This window comes from Dasypus novemcinctus, chromosome 13 (genome assembly GCF_030445035.2).
Source record: "Dasypus novemcinctus isolate mDasNov1 chromosome 13, mDasNov1.1.hap2, whole genome shotgun sequence".
Taxonomy (NCBI): Eukaryota; Metazoa; Chordata; class Mammalia; order Cingulata; family Dasypodidae; genus Dasypus; species Dasypus novemcinctus.
In genome coordinates this window covers 106,862,292-106,880,275 of record NC_080685.1, presented here as the reverse complement: position 1 = coordinate 106,880,275, position 17,984 = coordinate 106,862,292, and the positions used below count along the sequence as shown (strand labels likewise).

Below are 17,984 nucleotides of genomic sequence, written 5' to 3'. Positions count from 1 at the left end.
TAATTCACTAATTTTGCTCTCTGCAATTCACATCTGGTATTATATGCCTTTAATGTATTTTTTATTTCATCCATTGTGTCTTTCATTCCCATAAGCTCTGTTTCTTTGCAGATTTTCAAATTGTTCTTTACGCTCGTCCAGTGTTGGCTTAATATCCTTTATCTCATTAATCATTTTTTTATTCAAGTCCCTGAGTTGATTTAGGAGATTTGTATGAATATCATCAATTAGTTGTCTTAAATCCTGTGTCTCACCAGGATTTTTGGTTTCTTCCTTTGACTGGACCATCTCTTCCTATTTCTTAGTATGGCTTTTAATTTTTTGTTGATGTCTAGCCATCTGATTATGTTGGTGTATTTACTCTGATGGTTAACTTATCTCTTGCCTGGTGGTTTTGTTCTTCTTTGATTTTTGGTTCAACTTACTCTAAATCTTTAAAATTATAAAGCTTAAATCATCAGCACAGGGCCAAGGATCCGCTAATATGTCACAGAACAGATCCAATGGGGCCGGGACACGAGAGACTCCAAAAAACCTTTTTGCTTCTTGCAGTTTCCTGACCTGCCAACTGGTGGCACTCTTAGGGGAATCATTCCCCAGAGGTGTCTCTCTCTCCACTTGCTGGGCTGGGTAGGGCCAAGATTCAAAGTGGACTCTGCTGGCCACATTCACTGAAGAGAAACCATTCTCTGCCCTCCATGGCACCCTCCTTCCCAGGGTGTAAGACCTCCATTCCCCTCCCAGCTGGCCTCAGTGAGCCATTGGTTTTACCGAGACTGTTTGCCTTGAGGGTAAGGAGTGGGTGCCTTTCCCAGCTGTGGGGTAAGGAACTCACACTTTTCGTTTTGGCCTCTGTCTCTATGTCCCTCTCTGTTCTGGATGATGTGCAGCACTCAGCTGGTCTGCAGATTCCCAGAGCAGCTCCCTCAGACAGTTTTTTGCCCTTCTTCTGTTATTTTTATAAGAGTTGAGCCCTGCCAACTTACTCTAACACTACCTTCCTGGAAGTCCTCTCTTATGATACTTTTCATCTGGTTTTGGGTTAGGGTAATGCCAATCTCATAGAATGAATTATGAAATGTTCTCTCTTCTTCAGTTTTTTTGGAGGAGTTTGAGCAGGATTGATGTTATTAGATTATTTAGTAAAATCCAGCATTGAAGCTATCTGGCTTTTGAACTCCTCTTTTAATATTAGTTATTGTGGTCTTCAACACCAGTATTGGTATTTGGTTCCTTTTTTTATAATTTCTCTTTTCTGAGATTCTTTTTTTTCCCATTAATCATTATGCTTTACTTTTTATTTGCATTTCCTTTTAGCTCTTTGAGCACTTTTAAGATCATTTTTTAAAAGTCTTTGATATGTCAAGTCTGGTGTCTTTTTTGATGGTTTCAAACGTTTTATCTTGTTCTTTTGGCTGGGCCATCATGTCCTGCTTCTTTGTCTTGTAATATTTTGTTGCATACTGCACATTTTAATATTTTAATGTGTTAACTCCCTGAGCTGGCTGTTCCTTAAGTAATGCAGATAGTAATAATGACAGAGATTTCCTTGACTGCCAGGAGCTAACACAAACAGACAAGCCAATGCAAAAAGCACCATTCACAGTTTTCAAATTGATTCTGTGTTGCCTGGTGCTTTCCTTCAGAGCTTAGCTTTCCTACCAAGAAGCTCTGCCCAAGACCTAAGTGCGGGATCCTCTCCAGTCTTCTCTGAGTTTGCTTCATGTGCTGGGCTAGAGCTCATGGCCTTAGGACGTCCCCCTGTATAGGGATCCACATGCCCTCTCTCCTCCCCATGAAAGAGTTTTCCCCTTCAGGGTGTTCTATTATATGACTTAATGCGTTGAAGCCCCTTTAATTTGATTGTTTCTTACACTGATCTAGCTTTCTGCAAGCTGCTTCCGAGTGCAGGGCAAGGTCTAGAACAGTGTAACAGAGATGGGTGTCCTGGTCAGTCTTCCAAGCTGCCATCAGAAATAATGGCAGAGATATGCATGTGCCCCAGTGTCATAGGGGTTACTCCTTTCCCTCTGGAACAGGGCCAGGGACCCACAGCACAAGTGGGACTGTCCCCACACCCAGCTGCGTCGGGAGGAGGAGGGTTCAGCGAAGGTGCCAAGAGCAGCTCCTTCCATTTTAAAGTCACATTTTCTCAGTTAGGCACTCTCCCAGTTACTACAGCTCTACACCTGTTTTCTGGAGTGCTGAGAGAGAGGGCTCTGCCAGTTTTTGCTAATTGTTCGAAGAATCTGTTGGGGAACAGAATCCTGGAGCATATCACACTCACCTTGTGTATTAGTCAGTCAAAGAGGTGCTGATGCAAAATACCAGAAATCTGTTGGTTTTTTAAAGGATATTTGTTTGGGGTAGAAGCTTACAGTCACAAGGCCATAAGGCATAAGCTACTTCCCTCACCAGAATCTGTTGCCTCGTGTTGGAGCTGCTGACTTGTCAGGGTTCAAGCTTCTTGGGTTCCTCTCTCCCTAGGGCTTGATTCACTCTGGGCTCAGGTGCTCTGCTCCTCTGTGTGCTTTTTCCTGGGCTGCAGCTCAAAACTCCAGCATCAAAACTTCAACATCAAAACTCCAGCTAACTCCTCTGCTCTGCCTTTTAGTTTTATCAGTGAGTCCCTGTCCCCTAGGTGGGTGGGGGCTCAACATCATACTAACATCGCTCAGTCAAAGCCCTAATCATAATTTAATCACACCCAGATACAGACCAGTTTACAAACATAATCCAGTATCTATTTTTGGAGTTCATAAACCATATCAAACTGTTACACCTTGGTCAACTGGAAACCTATAATGAGTTATAATTTTGAAATAAATTCTTTCTGAAAACATCATCTGAGACTATTTCACACATTCCAAGTGCTGTTCTCTTTTCCTTTGCTTTTCCCAGATAAATGTTTTGCAGCTGAGTCTCCCTTTTTAAGTATTATATCAGTAGCTCAGTGCTGTTCATCAGTTTGTTTTTTAAAATTCTGCTATGAGTGCCTAGGAAAAGGAAGAAATAAGTAAGGAAACATTTTCACTTAAAGCATATAATTAATAGTTATGAATGAAGAGAGAAGAGAGAACTTCTCGTTTTAAAAAATGCCTTAGAATTAAACAAGCTTTTTTAAAAAGACTGCTCCGTCATTATGGTTGCATCAATCAGAAGAAATGAAACTTAATGCACTCAGAACATTCCTAGGTAGTCCACCTTGGGAACTTCTTTTGCATTGCAGAGTAATCATGATTAAAAAATGATAGGTCTTTTAGCAAAATATTAGCTTCATAAAAACACTATTCAAAATGCTAACTATTGATTGTATTCTGAAATATTTTAAAGGATAGTTTTATTGAAATTATATTCATGAAAAATATTGGTTTATGAGCTAGGTTGTATAAACTTTTAAATTTAGAAAGATTATGTACTCTACCTGAAGATTTTTTAAACAAAACTTATATTTAAGTCACTATTTTGCTATATTAGTGTAATTCACAGAAGACAGGTCCTTTCCCTGCCCCATGGCTCCCTTGTCTGTTTGCTTGTTGTTTTTGCTCATTGTATGCTCATTTTGTCTGCTCCTTGTTTGTCTTTAGGAGGCACCAGGAACCGAACCCGTAATCTCCCGTATAGGAGACAGGTGCTCAACTGCTTGAGCCACATCTGCTCCCCCTGACAGTTTTTTTTCTCTCTCTCCCGTCCCCCCCCACCCCCTGTTGTCTGCTCCCTTGTGTCCATTTGCTGTGTGTTCTTCTGTGTCCACTTGCATTCTTGGCAGCACCAGGAATCTGTGTCTCTTTTTGTTGCATAATATTGCTGCATCAGCTCTGTGTGTGTACAGCACCACTCCTGGGCGGGCTGTGCTTTTTTCGCATGGGGCAGCTCTCCTTGAAGGGCACACTTCTTGCGCGTGGGGCTCCCCTATGCAAGGGATGCCCCTGCGTGACATGGCACTCCTTGCATGTGGCAGCACTGCGTGTGGGCCAGCTCACCACACGGCCAGAAGGCCCTGGGTTTGAACCCTTGACCTCCTAAATGCTAGGCGGACGCTCTATCAGTTGAGCCACATCCGATGCCCCCCGATAGTTTTTTGAAAGCATTTAAAGCTTTTTCGTTATTCTTCAGTGAAATCTTATCAAGTTTAAACTGTTATTACTTGAAACAGACACCAATGTTCAGGAAAGACTAAAAAATAAGACCCATTTGAAAGACTGAAAAAAATAAGTTTCTTTGAGTGTGGAAAGGCAAGGCAAACTGCTTCCTCATGTTCTGGCTGCCATCCTTTACACTAAATGAATGATTAAAACATTGAGGATGTTTACGTTATATGAGGGCAATTTCCTAAAAATTTTGTTCATGACAAACCCGTGAGATTTCTGTTTTCATTTTTTTAGGTACATATTTTAAGAAGTCTTAGGTATTGCCTGAATTAGAACAAAGGAATTAAATAACCTCTCAAGGTGTCTATTATTTCCATGCTCTGTTTTTAGTAGTTCAGTGGAAATGTGTTTAACCTTTCTTGGCTGCAGCTTTTCCTATCTATATCTATATGTGCTTAGATTTTCCTACTTAAACTTTGTTTTGAAACTGTTAATAATACCTTTTTCATTAAAGGAAAAAAAAGTTTTGGGGACCATTCAACTAAATAGAACTCATTATTTTGGTAGGTCCTACCCTTTAAAGACTACAATGCTCATAGAACTTAAAATGTGGTGTGAATTTAAAATGCCTGGAAGTATGTAAGCCTTGACCTCTCATTTTCATCTATATTTCAGATATCATCTGGTAATAAGTCAACATGCGACATATTTATGTGGAATAACATAATTCACATTCATATTATATGTTTTCTTAATAGGAATAATCATATTATGAATAAAATAACATTCTTTTCTATGATATTTTGAAAGGATATCTTATTTTATATTTACTAGTTATGGAGGTAATTACTTATCTTTTATGGAGTATCTTCGCCTGACCCATATGTACATGTGCATGTTTCTATGTGATAGCTTAATTTACCTCTGTATTCTCTTCTATCTTTATTTTTTCTTCTTTCACTTTAATTTTTCCTGAAGTTTAAAAAAAAAAACTTTCCATGTAGTATAAGTGTTTTTAAAATCATGTTCTGAATGCCCCTCCAATGGTGTCTTCTATTCCAAACTGATCTCCTATGTATTAGCAAAAATGTTCCTATTTGGAATTTTTAAAGTTTACCAAAATAAAGACACATACCCTTGTTTGTAAACAAAGGTTACCTGGTTGGGTGGGAGATAGAAAGGGCTTCTGAATTAGGGAGTGAAAGGGAAGGAGAGTTAAGCACACAGTAGGCTTTGTTATTTGTTTCAGAATTTACTAAAGGTGTTGATGGGTTGGGCAAGTGATTAGATAGAAAGCAGTCACGTTCACAGTATGGAGTCACACTCAAGGCATAGCATTTTGCTTGTTTTGCTGCCTGAAACTTAAATAACCCTTTGGGTTGCCAATCTTCATAAAACTTTCGAAATTTGGTTGTGGTTTTCTGTTGGGGACATGAACCAAGCTTTTAGAGACATTAAATCTTTTAGAATGTTTAGAAACCTGGTGTATTCCTAAGAGTAAATCCTCATGGTTTATTTTGTGCCTAAAATTAATCAACGAGTTTAATGGTGTTTTAGTTTCCTAGCTGCTGAAACAAATACCATGCAGTGTGTTGGCGTAACCAATGGGAATTTATTGGCCCACAGTTTTGAAGCAAAAGTCAAAATCAAGGCATAATGAAGATGACGCTTTCTTCCAGCAGACTGGTGTCCTGGGGCTGGCGCTGGCGACCCCTGCTCCCTGGCTTTCCTGTCACATGGCAGGGCACATTGCAGCTCTCCCGGCTTCTCTCAGTTCTGTGGACTTCTGACTTTTCCTTGTGGCTTTCTCTCTGTATGTCTGAATTTCATTCTGCTTATAAAGAACCCCACTAACAGGATTAAGACTCATTCTGATTCAGTTGGGCCACACCGTAACTATAACTGAAGTAACCTCATCCAGAGCTATTTATGGTGGGTTCACGCCGGCAGGAATGGATTAAGATTAAGAACGTGTTTTTCTGGGGTGCATAACTCCAAGCCACCACAGATGGCAACCTGACAGTCTAAAAGATAAAATAGATTCCATCTTCCTCTGCATTTCCCTCTGATTTTCTTCACAGCACACGTGCATATGCACACACACATCCCAGTGAGACCGTTATTTCCAGATGAGCATGGAATGTCACTGTTACCTCTGCAGGCAACCTGTTCTTTTTTTTTTTTTTTTTTTAAGATATATTTATTATATTTATTTCTCTCCCCTTCTCCCCCGCCCCAGTTATCTGTTCTCTGTGTCTATTTGCTGTGTGTTCTTCTTTGTCTGCTTCTGCTGTTGTCACCGGCACGAGAATCTGTGTTTCTTTTTGTTGCGTCATCTTGTTGTGTCAGCTCTCTGTGTGTGTGTGGCACCATTCCTGGGCAGGCTGCACTTTCTTTTGCGCTGGGCGGCTCTCCTTATGGGGCGCACTCCTTGCGTGTGGGATTCCCCTACATGGGGGACACCCCTGCGTGACAGGGCACTCCTTGCGCGCATCAGCACTGCGCATGGGCCAGCTCCACACGGGTCAAGGAGGCCCGGGGTTTGAACCGCGGACCTCCCATGTGGTAGACGGACGCCCTAACCACTGGGCCAAGTCTGCTTCTGGCAACCTGTTCTTTCAGCCTATTAATGATAACAAAGAGCAGTGCTGTGTGGGGTAAAGAAATCCAGAAGAGAGACAATAAACCTGGTAAACAGTAAAGTTAGTCACATTTATAGGCTAAACAGAGTGGTATATGACAAGTGGAATGAATGTAGTATAATTTGATCCCAGTTTTGTGAAACAGTGATCCCTCACACCCCACACATATCCTCTACATATGTCTACACATATAAACCATTAACAATGCATGTGTGGTAAGCTGTAAATAGCCATTAGAATTTTTTGTCCATGTTAATGTTATTTTATAAGCATGGGGAAGATATGGAAGGACATATTTTATTGTAAGAAAAAAAGGTTTCTGATTGGAATGAGATAGAAAAGGGTTGTCCTGGGGAGACACATGGAAGGTTGAAGAATTCATGTTAAAAATGTCTGTGTTTATTATTGATTTTACAGGTGTAAAATTATATACATCTATAAATGCATATGTAATTGTGTATGTAATATATGTAGAAATTTTTAAAAGAGAGAGAGTATATGTGTGTTAGAGAAAGGCAGACCTAGGTTTAAAGTCTAGTTCTGACTTATGACTGGATGGTGCTTGGCAAGTTACTTTTCTTTTATGAGCTTGTCTCATCATTTGTAAAATCTGGATAATTATCCTCCACAGAGGTTGTTAGAATCAAATGAGATGATAGACATGGCAAGTATTTATCATAGCTCCTGGTCTTATATGGTACTCAAATTAATTACCTTTACCTTATTTTTCTTCAGCCCTTTACCCTCAGTTTTTTTACTCAATGTTTGAAAATAATTTGAATTTACATTTAAGCTGACAGCCTTTTACTTTAGAGCTGTACTCACACAAAGGTCCTGCAGTATTATATGCAATCCAGGTCTTTCCCAGAAACCAGGCCATTAAATTTTCACTGTCTCAGAATTACCTTTTATACATCTTAAAACTGTTTCAGATTTCAGTAGGTATGCTGGTTCACAGGCATCCTAAAGTTCACTTACAGGATGATGAGTTACTCCAGTTTAAGGTATGGCCCCGCTGAATTAGGATGAGTATTCTTGTTTAAAATTTGATTTTCATGACTTATTGTTGGCTTAAAAAATGGCATTTGGTAGTTTAGCATACTTGTTCCTCACTGCCAACTCCGTACAACTTTTTATAGCCAAGCCAGGGCAAGATCATAGCCCTAGACGAGGTGCCCTTTCTTCCAGCAGAACCCGCAGCTGAGTAGCACCCAGCTGGGCTGGGCAGATCCACGCCACGCCGACGGCCTCCTTTCTGGCAGCCTGCGCTTTACAGAGGGCTCAGTGGGAGGGCAGAGCTTAACCAGAGAAAGGAGGGAAACGGCAGGAGTTAGCTCTGACACATCACAGGGAATCTCTTCATAGACAGGTGCCTCGCTCAGCCCCTCACATCTCATGACGTAATAAGCAACCACTTATTTTCCAGTCATTCATATATGTACATGGGATCTCTTGAGAAGCGCAAGATTTTGTTTATGTTAAACATTGTTTTAGACTGAAAAAGATTTAAATTTGATTTCAGTCTCTGCTCCTGAGTGTTTGGCTTTCCAAAGAAAAAGATATTTTGGATAAACCACAGTCTATCTGCTGTCTTCATGCAATGCTGTCTCTCCTGAGCAAGATGAAAGGTAAGATGCTGGCGTATATTGTAGATCAGCGTTCTCAGGGATTTATGCTACTGCCTGAGGAAACGTAAATAGTATTCGAAATACCTGAAAAACAAGGAGGGAGGATAATTTCTTTTGACGAAAGGAGGTTATAGCATGCAAAACATTCCCCAATAGAGATTCTTTTAGGTATTAATAGGAAGCTCTTAATGCATGTGAAGTATGTGTTAATCTAGGAAAATTAAGTTTATATTTTGTGTCATAAAATAATGTTTTTTGAGCAGATTGAATGGCCTGATGAGGCAAATTGAATGGCCTTTAGTGGTGATATTACATTTCTTATTCTTTTTGGCATGGTTAGAACAGTAGTCTTTTATATTAAAATATTCAATAGTAAGTTTTCACTAATGATGATACTCTGAGTAAGGATTTAAAATTGAGAAACAGAATGACTAACACAGGATTAGTAAATAAATGGAATATATAAATGTTCTGAATAAAATAGATTTTATATTTTCTAATGCATTTATGTGTATCAAATTACATCAGTGGGGAATTTAGCTTTCAGGCATTTATGTTTAACATGAGAGATTGGGTAGGAAAAACTGACCAGCTGAGAGGGTTTCTCTTCCGCCCGCCCCTGTAGTGGCCATCGACGAGGCGTGGGATTCGCAGTCTGTGTCGCCTTGGTGGCAGCAAATGCGCGCGGCTTGTGTTCAGTCTGAGAACAATGGCGCTGCGCTGTTATCGGCGCACGTCGGGCATTCTGTTGCCACACAGATATCAAACAACATGACGGAGAAAAAAGTAAGTTGGCCAAGGTGCAGCCTTGGCTGGTAGCCGTCGGTCGGCTGACAGGCTGCTTTCCCTGTTCTGAGGTGCATTGTCTTCAGTGCCGGGAACCTTTAGAACCTGAAATGTAGGTCCAGCAGGTTCTTAATTGTTTTTGAGGGGTGGAGAGGGCAGCCCTTAATTTGTTTATTCACATAGCATGAAGATTTGAATTTAGCAGTTGCCATATGGGTTATGAAAAAGGTATTCAAATTGGGGTGATTTGTGGTGAGTCCCTTTAAAATGAGTGTCCTGGTTTCAGTTTCATCTAAAAGATGTTAGGATTAGACTCTGCTACTTCTCAGGTTCCTCTAGCTCTGAAATTCTACAATTGTATTTACCTCCCTTTTATAAATAGGTTTTTGAACACATAGCTTTGAATAACTCAAATGAAAGTTTCCTATTGACCTTTTATTTTGTGTTTTCTCTTTTCTCTTGAGGACACAAACTTATTTTAAAATGACTAACATCCTTTATATCTAACGGTGGATTAAATCATGTTTTTCTGGGGGGACATTGTATTAAATTGGATGCACGTTCCAAGTAGGTCTATGGAGATTCATGTAACCTTGTCATTCACAGTAGTTTATTGCTAAATTTAATATTACTAGCTTTTGATGTTTATGATGTTGGAGAGTAGAGGAAATTTCAGACGTGTTTTTTTAAGTCGGTGAGTACATTCTGAAGAATTACCAGTAACCTCATTGGAAATGATAGAAAAGGCTGGAGCCCTTGTCAAGAATGGCCCAGAAAACTTTTAAAGCGTGCATTGGTTGAATCGGGGCATTACTGCACAACTCTTTTTTTTTTTTTTTCACTATTAAAAATATTTTATGAAATTCTCTTTACATGCCTCCCACATATAATAAAGAAAACCAATAATATAGCAAACATTGATTTTTTTTCTTTTTTAAAATTATCTTTTTTAAAAAAAAAGATACATAAACAGGATTCTTTTTAAACTCCTGAACACCGTCATAATTGCCAGTCTCCAGTCTACTTGTGACCCTCGTGTCATCCAGCCACATAGTAATATCTGTGAAAGATCACCTGCGTGTTTCTGTGTGATGTGTGCTGATTATCCATCAGTTTTCAAATGAAAAATTTGTTCAAGTTAAGGTCAGTTCACAATCTTTGCTAAAAATCACCAGTGCATTTTCCATTAGTTTTCCCAGACAGTTCCGGGCGCTGATTTAGAGGGCCTCACTGATTCCTGGGAGGCCCTTTCTCTTGACACTGAGTACTGGAAGCTTCTGCTGAAACAGCTGGAGGACTGTCTCATACTGCAGACTCTCCTGCACAGCCGAGCGCGCCCTCGAGCGTCCACAGCGTCGTCGCTGAAGGCTGAGCCACTCCCAAGGCTTTCTGTTAAAAAGTTATTAGAAGGAGGAAAAGGTAACTGGAAGCTGTTTTGAGCATTTGCATCTGTGTTTTTATATTATGGGTTTGTTTTATAGAAATGACTAAAAGAATAGGGAAGAGAAAATATACTCAAGTTAAAAAATAATAATAACCCAGTATGTACGACTTCTCAGTTAATCTTTTCAAAGTCTGTTCCTGTCAATTTTGAAAGCCCACCTACTCCCTCCTGCCTTAGAAAATAAATAGCAGTTTTCAAAGAATGGTCAGAGGGCCTCAGGGTCCTCCCTTTTTGAGATTTGCAAGTGTTAAGCAATTCTACTCTACACAGTCAATTTTTTTTTTTTTTTTTTTTGCTTTGGGAAATAGTGTTATTTTCATAAAACATTAACATTAATAGATTTATTTTTGTTTTTAAATGAATTAAAAATATTTTTAAAAATTTCTCATTTAAAGTTTTTAATACCATAAATATCGATAGCTGTTCCCTTTAATCCAAGTTCTTTGGAGTCATCGGTAAGTTTTGTATAACCTCTTGAACTTGCTTTCCAAGAACTTTTGACTTTGAATCCAACCCATTTTTGCCATTTCTTTCTGGCTTGCTGGATTTTAGTTCAAATAAGTATCTGTGTGATTTCCTGTCTTTGGACCTGAGCTGGCACTCTTCACTTTCCCCACCTCTCCCACTCATGAGCTCTAAATCTAACTCATCTTTCCAGACCCCGCTCCAATACTGCCTCTTCCAGAAATCTTTTGTGATCCACTGACTGCAAGTTTTCCACAGAATTTTTTAACTCTTTTCTGATGCATCACTTTCTGCAGTCCTGGAATGATTTAGGCTCTTATGCTTTTTTATCTTGCAGGACCGTAAGAATCTTAAATTTTTAATTATCTCTGTGTGCTCACTGTTCATATCAGCAAGTGTATTAGGCATTTAATACTGGAAGGACGGTATTTCTGGGTTTATTCGGGTGTTTATGGATTTTTATTTAGTTCACTTGTTTTCTCCGTTTTTTTGACTTGTGACAATTTTTTAACTGAAAGCTCACTCCACTCCCTGTTGCCACCTGGTGAAATGCAGGGAGACCATTTTAATATTAACCTAAGCAAATATAACCAGGGGCTTAATTCTGGAATGAAAGATATCAATTGATTTGAAAGCCAAACATAAGAAATTAGATCACCCAGCACACTGCCCATGTTTATTTCCACTAATAATTCTGAGTTTACTGTGAAGCATTCTTTATGTGAAAAAGATTTTATTTGAATCAGAGTTGAAGGCATTTGAGTCATGGTCAAGACAGTGTTTTGGTAAATTATAGAAGAATGTATAATTTTTAAAGTAACAATTTAAATATTTGCATTTATAGTGATAACTGAAACATGGTATAGCATCATGTTTTATTAATTAGTTGTGGCTAAATTGCTGATAAATATTCCTTATATGCAAGTTAGTTGTTGAAAGTTAAATTATATTGCTCTAAGAAGCCTAGACAAGTTCAGTTCTAATCACTCTGTTTTCACTTATATTTTAAATAAAAGTTATTTAAAGATGTGTTCATTCCTTCATCCTGCATCAGGTAAAGTCTCTTTTGTATTTGTGGGCATAGAAGGTATTGGTACACAGGTGTATATATATATATGCATTTATATTTACCTAGTATTGTTTAAGAAAAATATGATGCCTTTAGATACCAGTTACACCACTTGCTTTCATAAGTTAGGTGGGAGAAGGTAATACTGCAGAATTGGGGGGTTCGCCTTCAGGCTCAAAGCAGAAAGTGGCATGCCGATCTTTTCATAAGAAAATGCAGGGCATTGTACCATATTGGCTCTCTTTGGCAAACACTACTGCTTATGTGTCGCAAATTTCATTTTCTTTCTTGTCTCCAAACTATAGGTGGCATTGCAGACAGTGTAGCCAAGTGGGTTTTTAAACGAGACATAAGCCCTGAAGTATTAAAATTGGTTGATAAAGAAAGAGATGTAGAAAACCCAGATGAACCCAAAGAAGGTATTAACAGAGCTTTCACTGAAGTGGCAGAGATGGAGATGGACTTAGGAACCATACCAGGTAATACAAAAGTAGTGAGGACTATGAAATATAGAGTGGCGACATGTAGTTGATTTTTCAAGGAAAGAGTAACATGTTACAAATGTCTTCTGAGTTTCAGACTTGCTGCATTTAGCCTATGAACAGTTTCCTTGTAGCCTTGAGCTAGACGTGCTGCACGCACATTGCTGTTGGGAGTACGTTGTTCAGTGGAATAAAGATCCAGAGGTAAGATTCTCCTTCTCTTTCATGCTAATTCTGCTTCTGTGCTCACGCTACATGAATGTGGACCGTTTCATCACGTAACTCACAAACACTGTGCTAGAAGCCGTGCTAGGCTGTGTTCATACATTGTTTCTTACAATCCTCACAGTGCACTAATGAAGTATAGTTACCATTATTATCCCCACTCTTGAGAAGAGAAAACTAGGGTGCAGAGAAATTAATTTACCTGCCAAAGAGCTCCTTGCTGAGTAAGTAGTTGGGCCAAGAGTTAAGCTTAGTTTCTCTGTATCTGAAGCCAATGAACTTTGCCCTGCTCTCTTGTGAGGTCATGGTGATAAGTATATATTTTATTTCACTCTGAGTTCCTGCATGAGATGGCAACTACTTAATAGAAAATTCTTAATATTCCAGTCATCATGATAAATGACAGAGTAAAGATCCTGAAGTCTGCCAAATTTGTGATTGTTCAGATACATCTGTATTTTTCACAGTTCTTTCATTTTCGTCTAAGAAGGCCATTCAAGACAACTGTTGTGTGCAAGGCTGAATCTAGTATAGGGCAGCCTTGCTGCCCTCTCCACTCTGCTGGGCATCATTTTCTGCATGCTGGGTAACCATCCTCTCTCCCCAGGGCTGTCCCAGCCTGTAAGCAGTGCAGGGTGGAGGGTCCTGTGTGGAGGCTGGAGACCTGGGCTTAGTCCCAGGGAAGTGCTGGCAAGGCTGTGGTCTGATCATCTGATCTCTGAACCAGTTATTTTTTCTTCCCCCCACCCTTTTTTATTGAAACCAGGATCAAGTAAGATATAGCCAAGACTATACTAGGCACTACTTTGTGCTTCTCTTAATAGTGAATGTTTTCTATTGGCTGCCATACCACAGAAACTGCTGATGTCTCCTTGAAAAAACAGTGTAACTTGTTGAGAAATTATGAGCAGATAGCTGGTTACATTTAATAGATGGGTGGGTTACATTGTATGAGATATAAAAGGATGCGATGGATATTCCTATTTGCCAGTACAGTCCTTAGGCCTTCCTAGTCAGTGCAGTGATAATATATTCCTCACAAATAAAAATTCATTGTCCTTATATCGGGTTGTACTCTTGTAGAAAAATCTGGCTGATGAACTAATTCACACTAACTATATTTTTCTTTCCTCTCCCCCAGAAATGTTTGTCTTCACTATGTAATTACGAACATGTTAAAGGAAGACTTTAAAAAAGCAAGTGCTTTAAACAAAGAAAAGGATTCTGATCAATTAAACTGTGACCAAAATGTAGTTTTAGGACAGGGAATCCTCTTGAAGCACTTCAAATTATCCCCTTTGGTTGACATTCTAAAGACTGGGTGGTAATCATATTTAGACTCTCTATTCACATGAGATATTTCCCCTACATGAGAAAAGAACTTTAGGACTAGAATGAGGAAATCATAATTTCTAAAATCTGAATGAATAAATTCCAAGTTCAAATATTAGAAGGTGATATATAAATAGAAAGCTCAGGTTATTTAAATAAAATTTTATTGAAGTATATCATTCATACATGAATACACATAGACAGTATATCGTGAAATTTGTGACTTTACAAAACAAACATGCATATCATCATATGGGGCTCCTGTACATCTCCCCATCACCAGCACCTTGCATTATTGAGAAACATTTGTTACATAATATGAAAGAGCATCATCAAAATATGAATACTGACTATAACCCATACTTATTATACATTTGGTGAATTTTCCCCTCAACCCACCCAATTATTAACATCCTATATTAGTGTTATATATTTGTTATCATTCAGGAGGAAACGTTCTCATGTTTGTCCTGTTAACCACAGTCCATCTTCCACCCCTGGACTCCCTGTTCCACAGTCCCAGGCTTTGTACAGTCCATTCAGAGTGCACACCCAGTGGCTCTCATTTTCATCAGAGTTGTGGTGTCATCACCTCAGTCAATCTTAGAACGTGTTCTTTGGAAAAATCCCATTCCTCCTACTATCCCCTATTGTTGCCCTTTAATATTGAAATACTATCTTCTTGCTGTTAAAAAGCTCAGTTTTACAACATTCATTTATAAACCATTTATAAAGGTAACTGTGCCCAGTGGACACAGGCTTTTTATTATCTGTATGACCTTTAAAACATTTATGAACCCTTTGTATCTTAATTTTCTCTTAAAATTAAATGAGGCTTGTAGTCGTAGCTATCTCGTTTACAGTTTGTAGAGAATATGGATGCATGGTGCCTGATATTTTGATTAGTGTTTTCATTGTCCATTTAAAACAAAGTGACTACTTTTTTTCTTTTCTTTTTTCTTTTCTTTTCTTTTTTCTTTCCTTTTCTTTCTTTTTAAAATTCATATATCCAACCCTCATTCCAACGCTTCCTTTTATACGTACAATTTTATTAGGTTTAAAACAAATGAAATCACCTCTGGGGAATTTCTGTTACCAACATGTGTTGGCAGAATTTATATATTTAATCTGTGTTCATGACTACAAAATTACTTAGCAAAAATCTTGATTAGTTCATCAGTTTAACATGCTATATATATATATTTTTTAATTTATTAGAGAAATTGTGGGTTTATAGAAAGAGTTGAATTTCAAACATCCCCTCTGGTATTTCGTATTTCCTTTCCCTAGTGAATTTTTTTTTCTTTAGCACTCATTGCTAGCGTACTATATAATTCTCATTCTTATGTTTATTTTCTAGCTCCCTCACTAGAATATAAGCTCAGTGAGGGTAAGGATTTGGGTCTGTTTTTGTTCATTAATGTATCCCTGTAAAGTTAGGAGGATTTTGAGTCTAGAGGAGAGGTTATACGATCTGGAGGTTTTAGAAATTAATCATTATATAGATAACTAAATTTAAGAGGGGCTATTGAAGTTGTCTTAATGAAAATTACTTATCATGTAATAATTTCATGTTTTTTTCACAACATTCCTAAGTAGCTTTATGTAGAGATAGCTTTATTTAGAGACCTATGTAAGAAGTCTCCATTTGTATTTGAAGCACCTACTAAATGATACTTCTTTTCTTTCTTTTCTCTCCTTGTTATGTAAGGAAGCACGTTTTCTTGTTAGGTCAATAGAACACTTGAAGCACATTCTTAATGCCCATGTTCAGAATGGTAAGTAAAGAGATGTTAAACTCAAACATTTAATTTGAATGTTTGTTGGATTCAAAAGAGGTAAGCATAGTTAAAATTACATCCTGTTAAATTTCCTATCACCTAACACTTCGCCACGTATTGCTATAGACAAAGTACAAGCTGTTTTTTAACTGTTTGAAAAAATGCTGACCAGAAAGGGGGCGGCGTGGTGCTGTCACTTCTGGTCTCACCCGTCAGTTCCCCAAGCTGATGATGCCTACGTGTAAGAGGAATGTTAGGCATGAGTCATCGATTTTCTCCCTAGTTCACAGGTAGATAAGAAAAGAGGGATGGGCTTCTCAGGATTGTAATTCCTCATGAAAAAGTTAGGACTCCAGAAGCCAAGATTATACTAGGCACAACCTTGTGCTACCTTTAATAATGTGAAATTTTCTGTTGACTGCCATACCACAGGAACTGCTGATGTTTCCTTGAAAAAATGTTACAAATTGTAGAGGAATTGTGGGCAGGTTGCTGGTTCTATTTAGTGGATAAGTTATTGTAAGAATTAAGTGAGGAGATCAGTACTAGGGTAGTGATTACCGGTATTGAGTGGTAAGAGAAGGTGCTGGGCTTTGTAAGAAGAGGTATCACCTTTATTTCTATGTGATAAATTCCAGGGAAGCTACTTATTTTTCTTCTCCTGTAACATCTGTAACACCTTTATCACCATTTTGCAATATGAAGTCAAATTGGAGAAATGACAAAATGTCTCATTTGAAAATTATTTTATATATTCATCTCTTAGAGCTTTCATTCTTCTGAGGGAAAATAAAGACTTTAAAGTGACTGGTTTGGAAAATATGGTTTCTAGATCATTCTCTCCTTATTGATAAAATTAAAACTACATATTGATTTCTGGTTAGTACTTCTTAAAGTTAGATCTTTATCCATTTGTATGTTGAGTAAGATTTCTGGCTTTTGACAGTCTTTGAAAGAACTGACTCATACACAGACTGTTTTGTGAATGATGATAACAGCATGTGAAGTGCTGTGTTGATGCTGCCTCAGTGACAGCTGTTCCAGAAGTTTTTGTTTAATGCCACGATTTACTGACTGTAATTATATATAACCTGACCTTTTTTTTTTTTTTCACTTTTATGTTAGTCATGGTATAGCATATCTATAATAAATGTTTTGTACTTTGCTTTAGTTTGGGTGGTTACATGTGAAAAACATCTATTGATGAATCTAGTGTTTTAGCTATGATGAATAAAGCTGTTCTCAACAATCTTGTACATATCTTTTGTAATCATTTCTCTTGAGTACGTACCCAGCAGGAGAATTGCTGGGTAAGAGGGTAGATACATATTTAGCTTTAATAGACACTAAATCGTTTTTGTAGAGGTTTTACCAATTATTATCCTGTCAGTGATATGTGAGAGTTCTAGCTGCTCTGCATCCTCACCAATGCTTGATAATATCATGGTTTTATTTTATTTTATTTTTAAAATTTTGTTGCTCTTGTTTGTTTGCTTTTTTTGAATATCCTCTTAAGCCACCCAGTTCTCACTTTTATTAAAGATAAAAGTTTCATTAATTTTATAAATACTTCCTAAGAAGTGAGTAATGGTATCTACATAAATACCCATGCATTTTTATAAACTTGAGGAAGACAGTAATTTGTTATATATGATGAAAATGAAAATTCATAAGCCTGCTATTCATTACTTTAATTTCTGCTCACTACCAAGGCATTGCATTGATGATGTGGAATACATTCTTAGTTAAAAGGTTTTCTGCTGCTACATACTTGATGGATAAGGTAAGGTAATTTTCAAATTTCATTTACTGACTTCTTAATTATTTGGTTCTCTTAATTAATTGACTAATGTTAAGATGGTTTTTCACACTCGACTTCATTAGACTTCTTTTAAAATTTGATAATTTTACTGATGTTCAAAGTAACTCCTAGTGCTGGTGGCTAGCACCTGTATGACGTGAAGAAATGCCCTCAATCCTCAGGAAGAAAGCTACGTATTCTGGTGGCTGATTGAAGTAGGAATTTGCATTTATTTTCA

The 17,984-nt window shown here is 37.9% G+C and overlaps 1 protein-coding gene across 2 annotated transcripts in view; it reads left to right on the top strand.

Annotated features, from left to right (window-relative positions):
- Positions 1-17,984, top strand: part of RAB3GAP2 (RAB3 GTPase activating non-catalytic protein subunit 2) — a 156,340-nt gene that overhangs the window by 125,857 nt on the left and 12,499 nt on the right. The window contains exons 22-28 of one of the 2 annotated variants that reach the window (XM_058275231.1): positions 8,256-8,361; positions 8,987-9,147; positions 10,338-10,566; positions 12,431-12,604; positions 12,705-12,811; positions 15,876-15,942; positions 17,658-17,728. In XM_058275231.1, coding sequence (XP_058131214.1) covers positions 8,256-8,361; positions 8,987-9,147; positions 10,338-10,566; positions 12,431-12,604; positions 12,705-12,811; positions 15,876-15,942; positions 17,658-17,728 — 915 coding nt within the window. Of the gene's footprint in view, positions 1-8,255; positions 8,362-8,986; positions 9,148-10,337; positions 10,567-12,430; positions 12,605-12,698; positions 12,812-15,875; positions 15,943-17,657; positions 17,729-17,984 lie in introns of both variants that reach the window. The other variant, XM_058275230.1, reaches the window with a different exon arrangement.